Source organism: Myotis myotis, unplaced genomic scaffold (assembly GCF_014108235.1).
Source record: "Myotis myotis isolate mMyoMyo1 unplaced genomic scaffold, mMyoMyo1.p scaffold_m19_p_18, whole genome shotgun sequence".
Lineage (NCBI taxonomy): Eukaryota > Metazoa > Chordata > Mammalia > Chiroptera > Vespertilionidae > Myotis > Myotis myotis.
Genome location: NW_023416322.1, coordinates 30,847,341 through 30,860,752, shown reverse-complemented (window position 1 = coordinate 30,860,752; position 13,412 = coordinate 30,847,341). Strand labels below are relative to the sequence as shown.

Here is a 13,412-nt window from a genome sequence, read left to right as displayed (position 1 = left end):
CTTTCCTCTCTGTTCAGCTCCGTCTGATCTTTTCAGTCATTGAATGTTTCTCCTACAGTGAATTCATTCAGCTCTGTAAGGCCCATGTTCCACTCCAGTCACCCCCAACTTTCCCCCAAGAAACAGTGAACACTGGAGGATTGCACTACCCTTTATTCCTAGGATACAAGGAGGTGTCCAGAATCACATCCTGGTCCCACTTATCAAGGCCTCCAGCCCCTCACGGAGTATGAATAAGCATGTTCAGGGAGGCTCACTGGGCAGGCGGCCCAGATCCCTTTCAAGGGGATACACCATAAAGATGGTATTGTCCCAGGGAGGGAGGGCGGGGTGACCTGGTCTGACCAGCTCAAAGCCCATGTAGCTGAAGGCCCGAAGCAGGGCACCTGTGAAGAGAGAGAACAAATTAGAAAACTCAAACTCAGTACCACTGTTCCCCCAGATTTCCGTTGTTTTCCACTAAGGAATGGATGTCAGGGGGTGTGTAGTGCAGGTATTAGGATGATGTGCTTTGGACTCAAACAGACTTAAGCTCTAACCCTGGCTTTAACATTTACTTTGTGACATTTTACGAATTAACCCTTCTGAACTTTTTTTCTCATTTGTAAAATGAGGACTATAGAACTTTCTTCACAGAATTTAAGATTAAATAAGATGGCCCTGGTCTGTGTGGCTCAGTTGGTTGGAGTATTGTCCTATGTACTGAAAGGTCACGGGTTCAGTTTCCATTCAGGGCAATACCCTGGTTGCAGGCCTGATCCCCAGTTGGTGTATGTGTGGGGGCAACCAGTTCTGTTTCTCCTCTCTCCCTTTCCCTTCTCTCTCTCTAACCTCAATAAAATAAAGAGTAAATTCCCATAGGGGAAAAAAAGATTAAACAAGATGTTTATGAAGTGCCTAACACAATGATGGTATTATAAACTCTTGACCATCCTTTGTCTTAAATACAACAGAGTATGAAGTCCTTGAAGGAAGAGATTGTGGTTTCTATAACATGTGCTCCAAGCATCTAGTTATATTCCTATTCTGGCATTATGCCCAACCCTTTCATACTGTTGGTGCTTAATACATTTAATATCCTTCCTGTTCTACCAGCCACATCCCTTGAATGGATTCTGATTTCACCAGTGGTCCTTTAGTCTGGCTTCTGAGATCTACCTGCAGGGACTTCCTAATAGACCTGTAACTTGAACAGAATGCTAAATACCTTCATTTCCTTAGCGGGGGTGGGGGGGGGACTGAAATGCTGGAGCATTCCCTTTTTCAAGAGTTGGGGAAAGAGGGTCTCTTAAAAAGGAAAAGTCACTGTTAGCTGCTTCAGCACCAAGGGCCAAGGACAGAGCAGATTCCCACCTCTGTCATTCCGGTCGTTTTGGAAGTTTACAAACACGGAATCCACATTGGTCTTCTCCTCCACATACTCCAGTGTTGCAGTCAAACTAGGAGCCAGGGAGAAACATGGTTAATGGAAATGTTTAGCGAACTCAGAACCCAAAAGAAATCTCATTGGTCAGTTTTTGCTAACCCAAGCCAAGAAATGAAAGTTGCTAAACTAGTTTTGATAGTTTTTTCTCCTAAGCCAAGGGATTGTACACTATGAGACTGAATCCATGCCATGGATGGAGTCTGGGGAGAAGCGACTATAGTCAACAGCTGGAAAGCACATCCTATTCAACTGTTTATGGATTCTCCCTTCTGTGTTTCTCACTCTGAATCCAGCAACCTCCCATGGGTTGTTATCCCTTGAACTCCAGATCCAGGCTGATCACAGGCCTGTCTGCATGCCATTTCATTGGTTTGAAAGTATTCAGCTCCTGAATCAGCCCTCACTGGCTAGTATACCCAGTACCTGATGATGACATGATAAAATAGTGAAACCCCAACCCCCATCCCTCCCGACTCTACCATCCAGGCTCAGTCACCTTTTCTGGTTGCCTTGATCCAAGGCCCGATATGGGATATCCAGGAAAAGCTGACGGTCACAGAGAAGGCCGTGCCAATGGACAGAGGTCTGGGGGGTGAGGCGGAAATGGAAATCTAACTGCACTGGGTCCTGGTGGATCAGGGCATCAGTAGCCAGCACTGTCAAATTCCCAGCCTGGAAAAGGAATACAAATGAGGTTAATAGTCCCCTGCTTTTGTGTGCTTCTAGTCCTCACATAACAGGTCTCGGGCCGATTTGGGTGTCTGAGGAAGCAAGGAAGGGGCTGATGGAGAGCCTGGGAGAGTTGGAGCCAATGTCTTATTCAACAATATAGATCTCTTAGACCTAGGACCTAACTCCATCCCTGTCATGGAGTTCTCCTGGATACCAAACGTCTGAAATCCAGATTCAATGCAGGATTACTGCCTGCTAACCTCACCTCAGGATGTACTATCCCTTTAGAAACTGCCATTTACATCAGAGAGCTTATTTTTTTTAATATTTTTAATTGATTTCAGAGAGGAAGGGAGAGAGAGAAACATCAATAATGAGAGAGAATCACTGATCGGCTGCCACCTGCACATCCCCTACTGGGAATCGAGCCCACAACCCAAACATGTGCCCTGGCTGGAATAGAACCGTGACCATCCTGGTTCATAGGTCAATGCTCAACCACTGAGACACACCAGCAACAAAGCTGTCTCATTTGTTTACTGTCTCGCTGATAATACTCTTCCACTTTTCCCCATCATATGGGTTTTCTGTAATGTCTCCCATTTCTCATCTAAAATGCAAACGTCACACACAAGCATGTTATTGCAAAATGATATAAGGGCAAGTGCAGGAGTTCTGGGTTCTAGTCCAAGTAAGCATCTGAACAGCCTTATGTCCTGCAAGTCTCAATACATTCTGCTCTTGGTTCCCACCTACTCTTCCCATCCTGCTTTTCACTACCACCTGAAGATCTCTAGGCAGAATCATTGTCTATAAAGCAAGTAGTTTTTACACATGAGCTTTGAGGTCTCATCTTGCTCTTTCTAATGTTCCTTCTCCTCAAGGTATCATTACAGTAGGCATGGGGCTTCCTGACACCAACTCACAGCACCAGCTCACACTCTGCTTACCGAGTACAGTTCTTTAAGCTGATCATGGTCACTCTGCTTGGTGCTTCTGCCCATCTGGAGGCCTACTGGGGAATCAGGAGCACTGAAGGCAGGAACGGGGCCGGAGTGTCAAGTCCTCCTGTTCCTTATAAGTGATGCTGGTTGGGAAAAAGAGACCCAAATTAGTTTACCTCTTAGTCTGATGTGGGGAGAGGGTCCTAACTTCCAGGAACGCAGGACCAGGCTCTGGCACTGTCTTCTGTATCTTCCCTAGACGAGCCTATTTCCATTTTCCCAGGTCAGCCCAGTTGGAAAAATTCTAAAGTTCCATGGCAGCCTTCCACCCTATTTTGCTATTATCATCTCTTGCCACTTGGAAAGTTCTTCCAAATTCTTTTATTTTTCCTTACTATTTACATAAACTATTACAAGTAGAGATGAAAACAAGTACCTTCTAGCCCAAGGCAGCATCTTCTCCCGGAGGGTGATCCGGTATTTGTAACAGTAGAAGTAATAGGCGTATGGTGACCAGATTGGGTAGTAGTAGTTCCGTGTTTTTCCCCTCTTGATATAAGAAAGGGAGTAAAGAGAGGGGCGCCACCTGTTACAAGGCAGTTTCTCCGTTCAGTGCCTCCCTGTGGCAAAGTGAGGTTCAGAGATGGGTGACAAAGATTTAGGCAGTCTGGCACCATTGTGACCTGATGGGCACTATGACATGCACAAGGAGTCAGCCCTTATGTCACTTAGGACTCTTCCTGCTGCTTCCCTACCCCACCCTTTCCCTTTAGCCAAGTGTGCACTTCACAACTGGACCAGTGGTAAACAGCCCTGCCTCGGCTTGTGTTGTGCCCCCTCCCAACACACATACCACTTCCCCTAAAATTCAGCAGCTAAAGGGTTAGTGTCTGACACTGCAAGAAGCTCCCAAGATCCTTATCCAGGGTCTGACCTGATTGGTTGGTTTCTATTAATTCAATATTTTCATTATTATCCCTACCTTTAACAACCCAGGGGTGCTACACATTTTTGAACTTTCTAATTGCCTTGTAGGAATTGCAAACTAACTGTCTCTAGGGCTCTGGACAGCTAAAGGGAATTAGTGGAGCTTCTGGGTGAGGCTGTAGCAAAATGGAAAGCTCACACCCTGTCTCTCAGAAGCCAACACAACTCCACTCCATCCCTCCAGTTGTCATACAGAAATGTAGACTCCGTGGTACCAGATTGTATGATTTTCAACAGAAACTAGACAGATTTTTGTGGTAAATTTAATTTTTAAAAAAATACTAACTCAAAACTTGTTTTAAAGCAACATTGTGAGTAAAATTAAGTTCTGGGGCCATCAGTTTGAGACCTCACTCATCTGTTCAACAAATATTTGAGGGCCGCCTATGAGCCAGACACTATTTTAGGTGCCTGGGATATATCAGTAAAAAAAATCCCTGACCCATGGAACATAACTTCTAACACTGAGAGAAAAAACAGTAATCATAATAAAGTCCTTTAATATGTTAGAAGATAATATGCAATGAAGAAAAAATGGAGCAGGATAAAGGAGGGTCAGGAGTGTGAAGGGGGTGGGACAGGCTGCAGTAATAAATAGGGTGACGCAAGTGGGCCTCATCGGAAAGGTGACATTTAATCAAAGATGTGAAGGAGGTGAGGGAGTTAGCCAAGGTAAGAGCATTCCATGCCTACACAACAACAGTGCAAAAAACCCTGTGCCTTAGTGTTTTCAAGAAATAGCCAGGAGCCTACTGTGAGTAGAGCAGTGTAAGCTGAAGAGAGAACAGAGGGAGATGAGGTCAGAGAGCTATCAGACCATCGCCTGGACTTTTTCACTCTGAGTGAAGGGGGAAGTAATTTCAGAGTTTCGGCTGGAAGAGTGACATGATCTGTCTTACATTCTCAAAAGATTGTGACTGATGTAACTGCAGAGCATTGAAGGGAGCTTTGTCAGGAGACCAGTGCAGCAATTGAGAAGGATCGTGTCTAATTCCAGGGTGAAGCATCGGAGGTGGGAAGTGGTCGGATTTTGTAACTAGAACCCACAGGGTTTCCTGGGGTATGAGAGGAAGAAGCTGGGTCCCAGAACTGAAAGAATGGAGTTTCCATCAACTGAGATGAGAAGGCTCCAGGTGAGGGAGTTTGGGCAGGAGGCTAGGGATGGGTTTAGTTTGGAGCTTGCTAACTTCGCATGGTCCCTTAGACACGTAAGGGGGAGATGATAAATAAGCAGTTGGATATTCAAGGCTGGAGCTTCGAAGTCTAGGATGGAGATAGGAATTTTGAAGTCCCTGCATATTAACAGTACTGGAAGCCCTGGACTGCATGAGATGTCAGGAGTGTGTGTATTGAGAAGAGTGTCCACCCTAAGAAGGGAGAAAGAAGTCAGCAAAGGAGACGGAAGAACCTGGTGACGCAGGAAGGGAAGAAGCATAGAGCGTCTCCCCATAACCTCCTCTGCCGAGCAGACCCCACTCATTCCATTTATCTGCTCTTCTCTCCAGCACTGCGACCCTCCGAAGAGAGAGCCGTCTGGGCCTGGTCGTGTTTAGTTTTTCTCGGGCTTATCTCCCTAGTGATTGAGAATTCTTTAAATATTAGCTTAAATACTGCCGTTGTAAAGATTAAGAGAGACAGCTCCTGGGCTGGTATAGTTTTCCAGACAATCCATCCTTTCACCACCTTCAGGTAGCTGTCAAGGAAGGAGAAGGGACCCCTCCGTGTCGTTTCCTAGACTGTCAGGTTGGCATGACTTGAGAGGCCACACCGACACCAGGGGGAGAGGGTCTCCCTATGGCGGCACAGTGGGCGTCCCTCCCCCGAAGAGGAACGGGGAGAAGGGCGTGAGGGAGACGCTCAGTCGGGGAGCGTCGGCTCAGTTCTCTGGTCTCGCGGCTGCGCGACGCCGGAAGCCGAGACCCCCGCGCCTGCCCCTCGGCTCCGCCGGGACCAATCCGCGTCGCCTCAGGCGCGCCGCGGGCACCCGGCGGGGGCCTTCCTTGCGCAGGCGCGGGCCGCCGCCTGGCCCCCTCCGCGCCCGGGAACATGGCGGTCCCCGGCCGGGCTCTGCTGCGCGTGGCCGCGGAGCAGCTACTGCGAGGACGAGTCGGGGCGCTGCTCCGGCCGCAACTCCAAGGGGGCACCCCCGGCCCGGAGCGCGGCTTCAGCCTCTCTCACAACCGGGTGAGGGCCGGGTCTGGCTTACGGGACCCTTGACTTTGGCGGGGCCGTTTACGCCCGTCGCGTTTCTGGGGGCGCGTTGAGCCGTGGCGGGCTCCCCTGGAGGGGCGGACGGAGGGGGGACGGAGGGGTCGCTCCGCGGAGACTCGCTCACCCGCTCTCCGGCCGCCAGGGCACGGTCATCGTGGAGCGCTGGTGGAAGGTGCCGCTGGCCGGGGAGGGTCGGAAGCCGCGCCTGCACCGGCGGCACCGCGTCTACCGGCTGGTGGAGGACACGAAGCACCGGCCCAAAGACAAACTGGAGCTCATCCTCACGCAGTCGGTGGAGGGTAAGGCTGGGGCACGGGTGCCTCTACCTCAGGCCGGGCCTGTTTGGCCCCAGCTCTTTCCTGCCCTTTCCTACTTTGTTTGATTGAGGAGAAAGGCGTAAACCGCGCTGTGATTATCGGCGATGTTGGCCTGTGGAGGAGGACGGGGCGCAGGAGGCGGGAGGCCTACGCGCCGCCGATCCTGAAACCCTGGCATTGGACACGCTTCGCTTTGTATGGAGAATATCAAGCTTCTGAATCAGACCCTCACTAGTTAGAAGCCTCTTAAATGTTGTTCCCGGTGAATGTTAACATTCTTCCAGGAAGAACAGAGCTGAGAGAATCAGAGGCGCTTCCTGCTTTGGTCATTCCTTCCCTAGGGACCCCAGCTGGTCTGACCCAGTGTCTGTTCGCTTTGGCAGAGCTCGGAGTCCGCGGTGACTTGGTTTCGGTGGAGAAATCTGTGGGCCGGAACCGGCTGCTTCCTCAGGGACTGGCTGTATACGCATCCCCTGAAAACAAGAAGCTGTTTGAAGAGGAGAAGTTGGTGAGCTCAAAGACAGGCAGGGGGACTCAGACCTTAAGATTTCCTCTAGCAACTTCTGTCCCTTTTATATTTAATTTGAAAATGAAATAGTGACTGGACCAGGAATCCAGAAATCCAGCCCATGCCTAGCATAGTAAGAGTTTGTTGTTATTTACTGTGGACTCACTTTTTTTTTTTCATCTTTATCTTTCTTTTCTAGCTAAGAAAAGAAGGGAAGTTAGAAAGGATCCAGACCAAGGCCGGTGAGGCGGTGAGTAGAAACACAGAAAGTCTGTATTTGTTGATCATCTGCAGGAGTCACCAGCCTCTGCGTGAGTGGTTTCTGATTTCCTTGAACTCTCTTGATTGCAGACACAAGGTAGGGAAAGGGGAAGCGTTGTGGCTGCCATAGCTGGTATTGAGACCGGGAAACCCTGGCCTTGTGAGTGAGGCCCCAACATGGAAGAGAGTGAGAGGGAAGCTCTGCCTCGATGATATTTGCAGACAAGTTGGAGAGAACATTAACACATACAAAAGTAATCAATAAACGTAAGACAGTCAATTAGAAGAGTGGCAGGGACCAAAACGGACGAGGGTGATTGGAGAGGGCTTTTGTCCAGATGGGATTGAATTTGGCCTTGTGGGATTAATAGAATTTGGATAGGCCAGGAGGGTATTTTCTTTTTTTTTTTAATCTTTATTGTTGAGAGTACTACAGATGTCCCCATTCCCCCCTCCACCTGGTTCCCACCCACCCAGGCCTTCACCACCCTACTGTCTGTGTCCGTCCGTAGGTAAGACCTTTGGTTAATCTCTTCCCGCACCCCTTCCCCATTTCCCTCTGAGATTCGTCAGTCTGTTCCATGCTTCCCTGCCCCTGATTCTATTTTATTCACCAGTTTATTTTGTCCACTAGATTTCTTGTTCGTTTATTTTGATTTTTAGATTCAATTGTTGATAGATATGTATTTGTTGCCATTTTATTGTTAATATTTTTTATCTCTTCTTCCTCTTTTTAAATATTCTTCAACATTTCATGTAATATTGGTTTGATGGTGATGAACTCCTTTAGCTTTTTCTTGTTTGTGAAGCTCTTTATCTGGCCCTCAGTTCTAAATGAGAGTTTTGCTGGGTAGAGTAATCTTGATTGTAGGGCCTTACTATTCATCACTTTGAATATTTCTTTCCACTCCCTTCTGGCCTGCCAAATTTCTGTTGAGAAATCAGCTAACAGTCGTATGGGCGCTCCCTTGTAGGTAAGGTAACTAACTAACTGCTTTTCTCTTGCTGCTTTTAAGATTCTTTCATTAGGTAGGGGAAGTTTTCTGTCATTATTTCTTCAAATAGGTTTTTTCTCTCTCTCTTCTCCTTCTGGCCCCCCCATAATGCAAATGTTGGTACGTTTGAACTTGTCCCAGAGGCTCCTTGCACTGCCTTCATATTTTTAGATTCTTTTTGCTCTTTTGATTGGGTGTTTTTGGTTCCTCATATTCCAGATCATTGATCTGATTCTCAGAATCCTCTACTCTATTGTTAAATCCCCGTATATTCTTTCTTTCAGTTAGTGTATGCTCATTTTCTGACTGATCCTTTTCATGTCTTTGACATTCTCACTAAGATCTTTGAAAGTTTCATGGAGATCTTTGAGTAGCCTTATAACCATGGTTTTGAACTCTGTATCCAGTAGTTTGCTTACTTTCATTTCTTTCATTTGTGACATGTTTCTTTGTCTCCACATTTTGGCTGCTTCCTTGCGTTTGTTTCTATGTATTAGGTAGAGCTGCTATGTCTCCTGGAATTGGTAGAGTGGCCTTGTGTAATAGGTGTCCTGGAGGTCCCAGTGGCTCAGTCTCCCCAGGCACCTGAGCTGGACACTCTAGGTGCACCCCTGTGTGGGCTGTGTGCACAGTCTTGTAGTTGAGCCTTGATTGTTGTTGGCGTCACTGGGAGGAGTTGACCTTTAGGACAATTGGCTATGAGGACCAGCTGAGACCACAGTGGGAGAGGACTTGCTGCAGTGATGCTTTGGTGCTGAGTCTGCCTCTTGAGCAGTGGTTCTCAACCTTGGCTGCACATTAGAATCACCTGAGAATCTTTTTTTAAAATCCTGATTTCTGGGCTTCATCCTCGGGAAATTCTGTTTCTTTGTTACTAATGTTGTGGCCCCACCCCATAACAAAAAAACAAAATTTCCGGAGGGTGAGGCCCAGAAATCAGGATTTTAAAAAGATTCCCAGGCCAAAGCCGGTTTGGCTCAGCGGATAGAGCGTCGGCCTTCGGACTGAAAGGTCCCAGGTTCGATTCCGGTCAAGGGCATGTACCTGGGTTGCAGGCACTTCCCCAGTGGGGGATGTGCAGGAGGCAGCTGATGGATGTTTCTCTCTCATCGATGTTTCTAACTCTCTATCTCTCTCCCTTCCTCTCTGTAAAAAATCAATAAAATATATTTAAAAAAAAAAAAAAATGACCCCCAGGTGATTCTAATGTGCAGCCAAGGTTGAGAACCACTGCTCTTGAGTGTGCCCTTGTGGATGTATAGAGTTGAAATCTGCTATGGTCTAAAGCTGCCCACCTAGTGCACTAGCTCTAGGACCTCCAGGGAGGTGCAAAGTCAGCCTCCCACAACCAGGGAGGGCAGGAGCTACAAAGGGATCTGCAGGCAGCTGCCATTTGCTGTTTTTATTGGGCTTGGAGGTGCCCAGGCGAGGCTGGTACTAGTGCCAGGTTGTGGGCCTTTTATTGATAGGTTTGGGGCACTCTGTCACCAGCTGCAGCTTGTTTGATTTTAGGAAGCCTGAAGCCTGAGCCAGGACAGGTCTATGCATATGGAAAAGCTGCTGCAAACAGCTTGAGTGGTGCTGCAAATTGGATGGGGCAGGGTCTCGGGGAATACCCAGGGTGGAGCATACAGTGTGCTCCAGGCTCACGGAGCCTCAGCTATGGCTGCCTGTCAGCCCCGGGACAGGGAAAGTCCCAGCACAGGAACAGTGGTCCCTGTGAGTGCCCCTGCCTGGCAGAAAGCCGCCCCCCGAGTTCCTGCCTGATGCCAGGCAATTCAGTTCCTCCACCTATGTGTCTGGGTTCCCGGCGCTGAAGCTCAGAAGTGGGACCGTGTAAGTTTGTGTGCGGGTCCTTTAAGGGGAGCGCCTGGGTCTCCAGCAGCCTCCCTGTCACTCAGCCACAGTCCCTGCTGGTTTTTACAACCAGCCCGTAGTTGCAGGGATATCTCTTCCAAACTCTGAAACCCCGAGTTGGGGGTCTGATATGGCTCCTCACAGGCTGCCTCCATAGAGACAATCTCCCCCCCAATGAAAAAAAAAACAAAAAACACAAAACGGTACAGGTGGGTGTCAGACCTGCATGTCCTGCACCTCCACTCCTGTGCCAGTCTCAGTGCGCTTTCTTCTTGCTCTGGTTGTAGAATTTCCACTCAGCCAGCTTTACAGTGGTTCCACATGATGGATGTTCTGTATTTGTTGTAATTTTGATGAGGTTGTGGGAGGCATTACATATGCCACCATCTTGGTTCTCCCTTTCTTTTTTAAAATCTTTATTGTTGAAAGTATTACAGATGTTCCCCCTCTTTTCCCCCGATTGACCTCCTTCACCCTGCACCCACTCCTCCCAGGCCTTTACCACACTATTGTCCCAGGTAATCTCTCCCAACACCACCTTCCATCTGAAATTCGTCAGTCTTCCATGCTTCTATGTCTCTAGATCTATTTTGTTCATCAGTTTATTTTGTTCATTAGAGTCCACATATGGGTGAGATCATGTGATGCTTGTGTCTGACTGGTTTATTTCACTTGAGGAGGGTGTGTTCTTAAGGGAGAAAAAGTATAAGAAGATAGCTAACGCAGAGGACTTGTGTAGTATAATGTTAGGAAACATATGGCTGTAAAGGGGGTTGGGGTAGGATTTACAAAACATCTTGAATCCTCCGTTAGTAAATTTATATTTCATTCTGTAAGCAAGGAGGAATCATTAATAGGAATAGGGGTGTGATTGAAGGGCCAGAAGCATTGAATTAAAACAGCCTACGAAAATCATTTCATCCTGAGATGTACCAGTGGCTCCCTTTTTTTTTTTTTAATCCTCACCCTGAGTGTATTTGTTTTAGGAAGGGAAAGAGAAACATCAATTGGTTGCCTCCTATACATGCCCTGACTGGCCAGGGATCCAACTCTCGGCCTAGTTATGTGTGCCCTGACCAGAAACAGTCCACAACCTTTTGGTTTATGGGACATGATACAACCAACTGAGCCAACTGGGCAGGGCCAGTGGCCCCAATTGATGAAAAACGGCCACTTGATGAGGGACAACCAGATATAGAGTACATTCTCCTCCAAAGTGTCACAAAAACATCTTTCCACACTATCAGCCTTGGGACAAGAGTGTTCTCTGTCTTTCCATTTATCTTCTCACCGTCTTGGCTGGCTGTGAGGCAGAAATTGTGCCCTTTTCCTGAGCTCTCAGACCTTGTGCCTCTTGCTAATATGTTTCTAACTCTAACATAGCCTCTGTTTATAATTCCTCTCAGACAGTGAAATTTCTGAAGAGCTGTCACCTGGAGGTGGGGATGAAGAACAATGTCAAATGGGAGCTAAACCCTGAAATAGTTGCCCGCCATTTTCTAAAAAACGTGAGTGTTTCCAAACAGTACTATACCACTGATGGTGGGAGCTACCTGTGGGAAGAAAGCCTGGGATTGAGCTTTTTGTTAGAAACAGGTGTGAGTCCAGCTAGAGTTAGGGAAAGTGTTCTTGGCTAGTTTGCAGGGGTGTGGGAGGGAAACGGCTAAGGACTAAGGTTGGTCACATAGAATCTGAAAACAGATAAGAAAATATGGTATAGTTTATTTCCTCTCGGGAAAACCTGAGAAAATATGACTTCACTGGAAAATTGTTCTTGTAATTTTGGTCTCTAGCCCTGTTTCTTTTTGTGAATCCACCTCTCTTTCTGAGAAATGAGGACTGAGTTTCTCTGCCACTGTCTTCTCTGCCCTCTTGTGGGATCAGCCAGGATAAACTATACAGGAAATTCTAGAACCCTCTTTATGAGATTGCCTATAACGACAGATATGTAAACAGAGCTTCTTTTTCTATGATTTTTTCCCAGCTTGGTGTTGTGGTAGCCCCACATGCATTAAAGTTACCAGAAGAGCCCATCACACGATGGGGCGAGTATTGGTGTGAGGTGACGGTGAGTATTTTACATACTGTCTCCTTTTTCTGACTTGGTGAAAAGCTGGGATTGGGTGTTGTTGGCTATTACCTGCCCAACTCATCTCTGGGGATTCCTATTGTTTTGTATGCAGGTAAATGGGCTTGACACTATCAGGGTACCTATGTCTGTGGTGAACTTTGAGAGGCCCAAGACAAAAAGATACAAGTACTGGTTGGCCCAGCAAGCTGCCAAGGAAATGGCCCCCACCAGCTCCCAGACGATCTGAACCTACTCTCCCTCAAAAGTGGTGAAGCAGAATCTGAGGCAGTGGAGCAAAGATGAGCCAGCTCTGACCAAATACAGAATTTTAGAGACCATATGGGGACATCGGACTAAACTGCATATATATGTTGAATTCTCCAAATTTGTCATCTCCATCGACTATTATCACATCTCGCCTTATTGGGGCAGTCCTGCTCAAGAAGTACCAAGTTGTAGATATAAGGTAAATATTCAATAGATCAAAAACAGTCTAGATCCTATTTCCTCTTCCTCCATTGGAATTCATTGGAATAAATGGAAGAGCTAGCCATTGTTTTTAGTACTTGCCTATCCTCATTATCCAAGTTGAACATTTATATCTCAAAAAGAAATAAAAAGGTTGTGTTCTTTTTAGGTGTTTACTGAGCTTGAGTAGTCTAGGGACAGGACATCCACATTGTATGTCCTCTTGAGCCACTGGGGTTTGCTGCTAAAAAGAAAGAACACATTTGCAGACCACACCCCACAGTTGCTGTGGGCAAATTACTCAACAAACTGTTATGTTTTTAGTCTTAAAATTTACTCTCACCCTTGCTGGTTTGGGTCAATGGATAGAACATCGGTCTGTGGACTGAAGGGTTCCAGGTTTAATTCTGGTCAAGGGCGCAGGCTCGATCCCCAGTGGGGGACGTGCAGGAGGCAGCCGATCAATGGTTCTCTCTCATCATTGATGTTTCTAACTCTCCCTCTCTGAAATCAATAAAAATTTAAAAAAAAAAACAACTTTCACCCTGACTTAACAGTTAAAGCATCAGCCTGTGCACCACTGGGTTACAGGTTTGATCACCCGGGCTGTGTGTGCAGGAGGCAACCTATCGATGTGTCTCTCTCACATCAGTGTTCCTTTCCCCTCTCTCCCTCTGTCCTCCCCTTCTTCTCCC

At 47.2% G+C, this 13,412-nt stretch overlaps 2 protein-coding genes across 2 annotated transcripts; one reads left to right on the top strand and one right to left on the bottom strand.

Moving 5' to 3' along the window:
- Positions 1-137: 137 nt before the first annotated feature.
- On the bottom strand, positions 138-6,393 carry OAZ3 (ornithine decarboxylase antizyme 3). Its single transcript, XM_036343712.1, is given in 6 exon segments — positions 138-386; positions 1,354-1,439; positions 1,923-2,098; positions 3,049-3,123; positions 3,125-3,185; positions 6,365-6,393. Coding segments are annotated over 6 exon segments (570 nt in total). The 3' UTR covers positions 138-243.
- On the top strand, positions 6,038-12,884 carry MRPL9 (mitochondrial ribosomal protein L9). The gene is made up of 7 exons (XM_036343711.1): positions 6,038-6,213; positions 6,383-6,539; positions 6,941-7,065; positions 7,265-7,315; positions 11,585-11,686; positions 12,163-12,246; positions 12,362-12,884. Exons 1-7 carry the CDS (start codon positions 6,076-6,078, stop codon positions 12,494-12,496), a joined length of 792 nt encoding a protein of 263 aa, XP_036199604.1. The 5' UTR covers positions 6,038-6,075; the 3' UTR covers positions 12,497-12,884.
- The last annotated feature ends 528 nt before the right edge of the window (positions 12,885-13,412 follow it).